This window comes from Capsicum annuum, chromosome 7 (assembly GCF_002878395.1).
Source record: "Capsicum annuum cultivar UCD-10X-F1 chromosome 7, UCD10Xv1.1, whole genome shotgun sequence".
Lineage (NCBI taxonomy): Eukaryota > Viridiplantae > Streptophyta > Magnoliopsida > Solanales > Solanaceae > Capsicum > Capsicum annuum.
Window position 1 is genome coordinate 150,593,625 of NC_061117.1, and position 11,692 is coordinate 150,605,316.

The window sequence follows — 11,692 nt, forward strand, 5'->3', positions numbered from 1 at the left end:
GATAGACCAGTGAGCTATTATGCGGAGAACGAGGACAACTAACTACTGCTAAAAGTCAAACTAATAGTACACATTGTATGATTGAAAACTGTTGCTGCATACTAACCGATGTTTGCAGGTCTGACTGGTGCCTTCTCTCCAATAGCTATTTCATCAATGTTAAGTCTGAATACACCTGTAGCTGACTACTTATTGAAAGACTAAACGAAAAATAAAAATTCGTACTACAACAATTGTAAATAAATATTTCCTCCGTACTCTAACTTTGATCGACTTGTCCGTACGTCTTTTTTGAGAGAAGAGGTGGAGGGGCTAAGTTACTCTCAAAAGTCATCTTTTGTATCACATCAAGAGAAATACTATTGAGAACGAATTAAATTAGATGGTTCTATTTCTCAATGTTTCTAACTTGCTCCTACAAAATCACGGTCGAAAAGATTGCAAAAATCAATCATTCACAACCACTTATGAAAGATTCCTCGAAAAATTAAGGACTAGTAATCCCTTTTAGAAATTGAATGGATTCGGTCAAGTTTTGTTTTTGATTTTTTAAATTTTTTTATAATTTTTAAATAATTATTTGAACTCTCAATGTCATATAATCATCTTTTAATTAGCCATTTTGGTCATATCATTGCAAGTGTGCTATACATACTTCATAGTTTTAACTAAATATCTGATAGTGCCTAATAGGAACAATTTTCTAATAGTGTAGGTGTTCAATAGGTACTAGTCCTGGTTTACATGAAATTTTGAGACAAATTTAATGGTTTGTTGATAACTCAAGCCTTCAAACTGCCTTTACATTTGTGCTGAAACTTGAAAATTCCTCGTTTCAATTTTAAGAGCACCATATGAAGCAATCACAAACAAATATACATTAAGGGAAAAAAAGATGAGGTCACTTTCTCGGGAAATTCCAGATTGATTTCCTTAAGACCTATATTGAATTCTGATAATTACATGACACAATTCAACTATCAAGCAAACAGGAAAAGAAACCAGTTTACTTGAATCATTTAGATACATTTAATTGACATCATTCTATGCTTTCCTTGACATGTCTATTGAATAATAATAAGCCAATGCACACAACACCTCAAAAAGCAATTTATACAACAAATTTAACATGTATACAACAATGGCTCATGTAGCTAGCGTAATACACAGGTAGATGCATTAAGAAGAACATAACCAATTTAGACCCACAAAGTGAGATCTGGGGAGCATAGAGCGTACTTAAGACCTTATCTCTACCTCAAAGGTGAGGTAGGGAGGTTATTTCCTATAGACATCCGGCTCATGCAAAAACAATTAAGAAAAAAGAGAAAATACATAAATATCCTCCCTGAACTTGTTCGAGTTTTTCAAAAAGACACCTAAACTATACTTCTGACCTATTAACCCACGAATCTTACTAAAACCATTATCAATACATCATTTTAATTTAAATTTTGCCTCTGCGTGTCAACACGCACACCAGGCGCGTGAATGGTTAAAATTTGACTTAAATTGCCAACTAAAACCTGCCACGTGTAAATTATTTGTCAAAAAAATTTAAAAATCCCTTCTCCATTGATATCTTCCTCATCTTTCTCCAATAAAAAAATCTCTATTGATTCAGATTCAAGAAACCAATTCGACAGTAAAACATGGTCTTCCATTCCTGCAACAACATACACACTGAGGTGGGGATGAACAACCATTAGAAGAGGGGGAAACAATGTGAGATAGACACACTTGAACTTATCTGAGGTAAAATTTAAATGGATACATAGGGTAAAGCCGGAAAGTGATTCGACAAAACCTCTCAAATAAGCAGCTTATAGCCTTGAAGTTCACTTACAATTGCTATCATTGTTAATTAACAAGAGAAACTAAAACAATTGAAGAAATCTTGCTTTTTTTCAATTTCTTGATTTCCCCCATTTCTTCCAATTATTTTTAGATGATGAAGTGATGGAAAAGAAAAAGGGAAGCTAAAGGAGATTCCTGTGATGGAGAAGACTGATCAGCCACCATTGTATAGACTTTGTTATTTGATCAGCCACCATTGTAATGAAACAGAAGAAGTAAGACAGGTGAACAAGAAGAACGGGAGAGTGCCAAACACGCGCTTTTTAAAATTGAGGAATGCTGAAAATTTTGGTCAAAATGGTATATTTATGACAGTTTTAGTAAGATTCGTGGGATAATAGGTCGAAAGTATAGTTTATGTGTCTTTTTTGAAAAAGTCGGCCAACATCAGAGGGATATTTATGTATTTATTCTAAGAAAAAAGACTTAATCAAAGTACAAAAGACAATAGATAATAACCAAAAGCATCATAAAAGGACAACAAAAAAATAATATTATAATCGAAGTACACAAGACACCTAATAGTAATAGAATCAAAGAACAAAAAACTACAATTGCATTACTACGACAATTAATAAGGGCAACAATACAATGCACTACGGCCTATTAGCATGGACACACTCCTGCCTACTATAAACTTGCATCCTAATTCGTGCCCTCCACAACTTAAAAATAGGTAGTTTAACAATCCTAATTTGCAACAACCATACACAGATATACTGGTAAAGAAACTAGTGGCAATTATCAAGAACCAAAAAATGAACCCACCCCTCTACCTATCTCTACTTAATAACAATTACAATAAACAAAAATTACTATAATTTAAAAGTAAACATGAAAGCAATTAAATTGCATTCATTCAATATATTAATAAGAATGGACCTAGACCATCGCTCTACTTCAAAAATTCTAACATAGGGTGAGGATCCTAAGACTTGGAAATGACAAAAATATAATGTACCAGGAGACAGGTAGCAGGATGCAATTGAATTACGCCATGTTGTTTAATATTGGCTATTCATTTATGCTTAGGAAACTTGAACATCCCTCAATTCAGTTTTAAGAGAGAGTTCACCATATGAAGCAACCACATACATAAAAACATTAAGAACAAAAAAACTGAGGTCACTTCTCAAGAAAATCCAAATGGAATTCTGATAATTACACATCGCAATCCAATTATCAAGTAAACTAGATAGGAATCCAGTCTACTTAAATCACTAAAAGACTTCAGAGACATCTTTCCATGCTTTCCTTGACACATCCATTGAATAATAATAGGCAAATACATTCAATGCCTCAGAAAGCAATATATAGTATGAATCTAACTTATATACATTAACGACTTATGTGTTATCACTACTAGATTAAATAACCTACAACAGGAAACTGTATATAACAATCTTAATTTGTATCCACCATACACCCATATACTGGAAAAAAAAACCAGCACTGATTATCAAAAACTTCCATCAAATACTAATAGACCAATGAATTAAGGAGTTGAACTTATACACTGAGACAAGCAATGTGCTTTCACTATTAGGTTAAAATGAGCTAAACAAGTAACTGCTTAATTTGTTAAAATACACTGTTATATTGGTAAGAAACTAAAATGTTTATCCAATATTATACTAATAGTTTGGGGATTTGTCTATAGTAATCCTAATTTGTTGAACAACAGAGATATATATTTACATACCCAGCCCACCCTAGAAAAATGGATACAAGTAGGGATATTCATTTCCATCAAACAATTGTAGGGGTGGCAAACAGGCGGATTAGATTCGATTTGGACGGGTTAAATATGGATCGAGCAAAAATAGTTTGGATTGCAATCCGCCCATATAAATATGGGTAAATACGGATTTGGTCAAATATGGATTGGGTAAAAAAGGTCCAACCCACTTTAACTCCTAAAGTAAAAAACATAAAAGTTCTATATCATATCAACTTGACTTTTTTTCATTTGTTTTTTTTTTAAATTTCTCTCTCTCTCTCTCTTCTATATGTAGCCTCTAGTTTTATTTTTTTATTTTTTCATTTTTTTTCATTTTTTTTCTCTCTCTTCTATCTCTACCCATTGCTTCTTTTTCTTGTTTCTTTTTTTTCTTTTCCTTTTTAGTCTCTTTTTTTTCTATTTTTTATTTTATTTTGTTTTTATTTCTTTCTCATTTTTTCTTTTTTCGTTGTATTTTATGTTTTATATTTTTTTTGTTGTTGAAGTTCATGGTTAAGTCGAGTATAAATTATGGATGATGACTGAAATATCATAATCACTCAGTATATTTGTATTTACCATCATTTTTTTTTCCTTTTCTCCCTTTTCATTATTTTTTATTTTTGATTTTTTTGTATTTTTTCTTCAATTTTTTCTTTACGCTTTTTTCTCTCTTCTATCTCTAACTTTTACCTCTCTTTTTTTTTATTTTTTTCTATTTTTGATTTTCTTTTTTTGTTAAATGAAAATACCCTAAGTGCATATTGATTTATATTCGTCCACATTTATAATTTATGTAAGTACACTCAAGTGGACTCCACCTAATGGACAGATACAAAGATAGTATCCTGAAAGATCCTGGGATTACATTCATCAAACCAAATAACTTTAGCAGTCGCAAATTGATATACAAAGACTAATGACACATTTGCATTGAATGATACATTGTATATTTATATATTTTAGTCTCGAGGAAATATAATTAATTCATACACTTATTTGTATATAAATACAAATAATAAATTATACATATTGATAATTAAGCTATTCAAATACAAATAATAAAATTATTTGAAATATATAGTACGATACAAATAAATGGATATCCATATTTTTACAAGAAACGAATGAAAAATAAAAAAAAAGAAAAAAAGTAAATTAAAAGAAAAAAAGATAGAAAAAACAAAAAAAAAACTAAAAGAAAACTGAAATTTTAAGCACAGGTGGGTGATCTCTGTGTTTAAATGGATACCCATATTTTTCCCATTTTGTTCATATATACATGAGCCTTTAAAATGAATTGAAGTTCATATTTACTCATTTGAAATATGAGTGATCCAATTCAATAAATATAAATTAAATGGACTTTTTTCACAAATATGAACTTGTTATAAAATAAGAAAGAACAATAAGAAGAGTAGAGAGAATAGAGAGAGTGATTTTTATTTCTTCTCTTGAGGGATGAGAGATCATAAGATTGTAAGTACAATGAACAAAATTACTCTATTTATTGGGGAAATTTACTCCTAGTCTGAATAAAAGACGGATGCTTCAAATCCTAATAGATATCAAAGTAGATCTTGATAGACATTCACTATAATGTAAATAAATTTATAACACTCCCCCTTGAATGTCTAATTGGTAGATAATGTGCCTCGTTAAAACCTTACTAGAAAAAACCCAGTAGAAAAAAATCTAGTGAAGGAAAAAGAGTACATATCTCTAATAATACGCATTTTGGCTATCTCATTAAAAACCTTACAAGGGAAACCCAGTAGGACAAAACCTCGTAAGGAAAAAAGAGTACAGCGCGTATTAACTCCCCTTAATGAGAACATCCTTGACCTTTGCAACCCGATCTTGTGCACCATCTTTTTAAAAGTTGTAATTGGAGAAGACTTGATGAATAAATCAGTCACATTGTCAGTTGAACGAATCTGTTGCACATTAATATCATCATTCTTTTGTAGCTCATGTATGTAGAAAAGCTTTGGCAAAATATGCTTCGTTCTCCATTTATGAATCCTCTCTTAAGATGTGCTATGTATGCTGAATTATCCCTGTATAAAATTGTGGGTATATTGTCATATTTCACACCACATTTTTCTCGAATGAGATGTATCATAGACCTCAACCATACACATTCTCGACTTGCTTCATGAATAACTATTATCTCAGCATGATTCAATGAAGTGGCTACGATAGATTGCTTTGTATATCTCTAAGATATGACAGTATCTCCACATGTGAATACATTGTATGTTTGAGATCGAGATTTATGCGGGTTAGATGAGTACCCAACATCAGTATGACCAATAAGATCGGGACTGCAATTTTTAGAATAAAATAAACTCATGTATCTTATCCCATTTGGATGTCTCCTAGTAGGAGTAGAAATATACCTTGATAACAAATTGAGCGAAAGGCTATATTGGGTCTTGTAATTTTTTACAAGATACATGAGTGCACCAATTGTACTAAGATATATTACTTCATAACCAATCCAAATTGGTATATTTCTCATTTCAGCAAATAATCTTATTGCTTTTGAAAACTCTCCAAGAGTTTCAATAATTTTCAAGTTATAAGCTTAGACAATATAACGATTATCAATAAGTTTTACAGAAACTTTCATATTTTGAATCCTTAAAGAAGTTTTCATACAAATTTTGACAAAGTGACAATATTCAACATTTTATGTGTGACATCTTCAAGTGTCTGGACTGTAAATCAAATAAGTTTTCATGTACTAAGATGCATCCTTTTATGTCACTTGATAAATATTTCTACGTCAGCATGCTTAAATTAACGTAGAATTAAGATCCTCGTAATCTTTCATAATATTGCATTAATATTGTGTCAAAGATATTGATGATATATCATTTAGTATCGGTTCACAATACGACATAACATTTTGAGATCTCATCACTTTATTATTTTCAGGTATCTGAACCTCTCATAAGATTTCATGAAGTGTTATGTCATAGGCTCTTCAAGCGCATATTACCTTCTTATTATGATTATTTGCTCCTTATTTTATACAATTACTATTTCATTTGGAACCGATTAGTCTACCATGCTTCATGCATGCATAGACTTTGTCCTTTAGAGACATAAAATAGGAGCACTTGCATCTTAAATATGAGATGCATTCGGCATTTGACTTGAATTATCTTTTGAATGAGGATCTGATGATAATTCCTAACATACTTCATAGTTGCTTACAATCTCGCCCTTATGTTAGCAAAGCTAACATACATCCTCCATCTTCTTTGATGGATCCATCTTTGTGCATCATGATACATTCATTAATCGTATACTGCACATCAAAACTATTAGATGGAATAGTTGGTTCATGACCTTAAACCAATTGAGGGAAAGAAATAATCATAATTTACTGGTCTAATGCATACAAGTGTTATTGTATGCAATATATCATATTTCAGATCAATACATGAAGTTTTATTCTCATTAGCGATGGTTTAGCTATTTATTGAAGGCATTCAATGTCAAACCATCATCATCAAGATAACTTTCTTGATTGCATAATCTGAAAACTATGTTCTTAACTCAATTTTGTTGAGTAAGCAACTTTATGAATGTCAAACTATAGGTTGACAATAAATGTACATGTGATCATCTTATTGATGCATTATTTTAATATATCACATGATAGATGAACAAACCCTTATTCACCTTTTATAATTTTCAAATTTGAAGGGATGCAATCCCAATATTAGTTGGTCCAACCAACTTATCATGAGAACAAACGACATAAATAATTCTTGAAGAATCTTCTAGTTCTTCAATACATGCATATCTTCGAGATGCCACAATCGTTCATATCAATTTATGAACTTTTATTCTAGTAAACTCCAAGTTTATCATGACATGTACTTTTTCTTTAGTAAATTTCAGATTTACTACTTCAGAAGTAGATTTCAAAATTATTCAACCTCTTTCGGATGTGAGTTGTGATACAATCACAATCAAATGCACGTTTGCATTAATAAGTTTCTCATTCCCTAGGAATGGAATATAATCATGCCTTAAGCGTATCAAATTATGATAGCTTAGAACCTCTTTCAAAATATTGCTACTTAAGGAGCAACTCGAGGTATACATATGATCTAAAGAATTTTTCTCTAACATATCTTATGATCATAATATGCGTGCAAAAATATCATCATTTTCTATGATCATTATCATATTGTCCGTCCACGCATATATTCGAGCATCAGAACTTTATCCCGATGTTTTACCCTTTTAATGTAATAATACATGAATCCACCATCTTACCATCTAGCCTTTTAAAATAATAACACCTTATTGGTTACTACGATCACCATATTTACTCAAACGAGCCACTAAAAAATTCAAACATGTAACTTATCATAGTGACCGAAAACATAATTTAGCAATTCATCGATTTAAAAGTAAGCAAATTCTGATGCCATGGAACTTTAGTTTTGAATGAATTACCTTTAGATGATATATATATCATTTTTAAATCTTCATAAAGCAACACTACTGAATACTTTTCTTTTCAATATAAAAAAAATTTATCAACCATAAGAGTTAGAAAACATACAATAAATAACCATATTGACCAATTACAAGCTAGTTACCTCATGCTACGAAGACTATCTTAATTGATTAGGTAAAAGTCCTTATAAAACAATTACCTATCATATGTTAGTAGCTTTCACGCGATTCTTAATATAAGACAGCAAATAACCTTTGTTATGGGAGAAATAATTACTTTTCATTGTATGTGTCTTTTATATGTGACTGATGAAGTTTCAAAACGGTCCTTTTCTGTAGAGCAATTTTGCTCAACGCAAACAAATATCAAAACTTAAATTATAAATTTCGAGAATCGTACTTACCTTAATTCGGCATAGGGTAGAGTCTATAAAACAAGAAAAAGAGTAGAGAAAGTAATTTTTATTTCTTTTCTTGAAAAATAAAAGATTAATCTGAGTAAAAAATGAATGGTTCAAATCCTAAAAGATATCAAGAAGATCTTGATATCACTATAATGTAAATTCATTTATAAAAGAACTGAAATTGCCCGTTCTAAACAATTGCAATATTAAGAATATGTCTGTAATGCGAATAGTAATAAAAGATAAAACTAGATCTTTCATTTCAAGTCCAATTGAACAAAACAAACACAGACAAAAATCCTTAATATCCTGAATAGAAAATTACCAATAAAAACAGCAAACCACTCAAAATCTAAGCTTAGTAAAAAACCAACGATTTTTCCCAGTCTTAAACCTCTCTTCAAACTTCGCTTTCGCTTCCTTAGCAGCAGTAACCTTCTTATCACGTGTCTGAAGACAATCAACAGTAACAGTTTCCTTCAAATCAACATCCAATGTGTAACGTGTAGGCATTATATGTGTGTAATTAACAAGCTTGATAAAAGTCTTGACCCGTGATTTCTTCGCTTGCTTTTTAGCAGAGTCTTTACGAATCACTTTCTTTGGGTACTTTGCTACGCCGGCGACCAAACAATGTCCGTATGGCCTGTCACGTGTACCATCGTCGAATGCTCGAACGATTACTGCTTTCCTACCTGCGTGGCGCCCTTGGAGAAGCACTACGGCTTTGTTTGGCTTTAGGAATTTCACCATATCTGCAGTTCTTTCGTTTTTTTGCTGCTGCGATTGGCGATGGATGAAACCCTAGCTAGGCTTTTCTTTGTTTATATTGGCCAGTAAATAAGACAGTAATTGTTAAGGGCTTTTGGGCCTTGGGCTCTTTACTCGATCTTATGATAAGAGACGAGAACAAATTATTTCCTATACATCTATTAAATTGTTTACTCCAAGTTGTATCAATATATTATTTTGAAATTTTTTTTAAAATAATAATTATAGAGTTTTAATTATAACTTTTATAGTAACAATTAAAATAGTAAATTGTATTTTGTATTTAAATAAACTGTTATTATACAAACACATACTCTTTCCGTTGAATAAAAAATGACCCAATTTGACTTGGTACGTAACTTAAGAAAGTAAAGAAGACTGTTAAAATAAAGACATGTCAAATGTACCAAAATATCCTTCAATCTTGTGATTTTAAATATGTCATGTGGAAAGTTAAAATTAAAAAGTTGCTAAAAAGAAAAAAGAGTCATTCTTTTTTAAACGAACCAAAAAGAAAAGTAGGTCATTCTTTTTTAAATGGAGGAAGTATGCAACAAGATTTATTTTCCTTATTTTACTCAAATTAGTTGAGTTAAATAAGAAATAATTATCTCATCTAATTAAATTACACTTATTTAAATTAGTAGATTTCTTTTCCAAATCAAACTCAAATATGAAGATTATTATTTTCATGATCTTAAAAATTTTAAAATGTCATTCTCTTATATCTCTAACTATTTTTTCTTGTTAGTTTTTTCATTTTTTTAATCTTGTTTTTATTTTAATTTTTTATTTTATTTTCTTCTTTCTTCTTTATTTTCTTTCTTCTACTTCTTTTATTTTTTCACTTCTTCTTCTTCTTCTTCTTCCTCCTCCTCCTTCTTCTTCTTCTTCTTCGCTTTTATTTTTACACTTCTATTTCTAGTTTTTAATTCTAGTTTCTATTTCTCTTTCTTTTCTTTTTTTCCTTTTTCACTTTTTTTTTTTGAATTTTTATTTTTTATTTTTATTATTTTTTTTATTTTTTTCATTCTTCTATCTCTATATTTATTTTTAAAAGATAAATATCTATATAATATATACATATTTAAAAATATATAAAATAAATAGACATACAGATCTGCATATGTATTTACGGTAAAAAAATATACATATATCTGCATATGTATTTACAAAAATATATATATAACTCACATGTATATATAAATATATAGGACACAAAATCTCTATAACAAAAATGACAATTATATACATATACATATATATATATATATATATATATATATATATATATATATATGTAAAAAAATACATGATACATATCTTAAACAGTAAAAGAAAACAAATAAGTACATATGTTACCCTCTAAAATGACATAGTATGTACAGTTCAAAGACAAATCCAACATCGTATAAAATACATATATCTCTGCATATGGATTTACAGAATACATACCTGATCCATATGTATATTATTATTTTATATGAGTCACCTTTGTATTTAACAAATACATATGAAGATATATAGTATAGTTATGTTTGTTACTGTTTAATATGAATATGATATGTATTTCGTAAATACATATGTATATTTTGTACTGTAAATACATATTTAGATCTATATGACTATGTATTCTGTATTTTTTTTAAATATGTGTATGTGATATATATATTTGTTTTTTCAAAATAAAAGTTAGATATAGAAGAGTAAAAAACAGAAAAAAAAAAAAAAAAAAATCAAAAAAAAAATGAAAAAAAGAAAGTGAAAAAGGAAAAAAGGGGAAGAAAGAGAAATAGAAGTGTAAAAATAAAATAAAAATAGAAAAAATAAGAAGAAAATGAAAATAGAAAATGAAAAAAAAGCAAAAAAGGAAAGAAAAAAAAGAGAAATAGAAAAGAAAAAAAAGTGGAAAGAAAAAAATAAAAAAGAAAAAGAAAAAGAAAAAGAAATCAAAGATGAAAAAAAACTAACAAGAAAAAAAGGTAGAGATATAAGAGAGTGAAAGACAGTAATGATGTTTTATTTTGAAATCTTGAAAATCATAGAGATAATTATCTTCAAATATGAAAAAGAAAAAAAATTAAACTAAAAAAATAAGAAAAATAGAAGAGAGAAAATAAAGTGAAAATAAAAGAATAAAAATAAAATAAAATAAAAAGATTTAAAAAATAAGATGAAAAAAGGATAAAAGACTATATTTGGGGGAGGTGAAATAGTGGAGTGAAAATAGAAAAATGTAAAGTAGTGACAATAAAACATGCACTTACCTAGTTAATAAGTAAAATAATGTTAATCTTGGTATAAACTGTAATTTTACAAAAGTGTTGCTATTTATAGTCTTAAATATGTTACTTTCTGTAATTTTTCCATATTTAAGTAATTATCTTATTAAGATTTTAATTGTAAATTCTAACAACATTTAAAAATATTAATTTATTTATATTTTTTTTAGAAA

The 11,692-nt window shown here is 29.0% G+C and overlaps 1 protein-coding gene and 1 non-coding gene across 2 annotated transcripts; both read right to left on the minus strand.

The window, feature by feature from the left end:
- Positions 1–2,810: 2,810 nt before the first annotated feature.
- On the minus strand, positions 2,811–2,945 carry LOC124886337. Its single transcript, XR_007043423.1, has one exon. It is a non-coding gene; the product is annotated as a small nucleolar RNA snoR137 (small nucleolar RNA).
- Positions 2,946–8,702: 5,757 nt separating this feature from the next.
- LOC107877173 (60S ribosomal protein L27-3) lies at positions 8,703–9,388 on the minus strand. Its single transcript, XM_016723895.2, has one exon. It carries the CDS (start codon positions 9,217–9,219, stop codon positions 8,812–8,814), a length of 408 nt encoding a protein of 135 aa, XP_016579381.1. The 5' UTR covers positions 9,220–9,388; the 3' UTR covers positions 8,703–8,811.
- Between the last annotated feature and the right edge of the window lie 2,304 nt (positions 9,389–11,692).

Bases quoted from the DNA above. Each gene is read 5' to 3' on its own strand.
- LOC107877173 (XM_016723895.2), bottom strand. From the start codon at position 9,219: ATGGTGAAATTCCTAAAGCCAAACAAAGCCGTAGTGCTTCTCCAAGGG.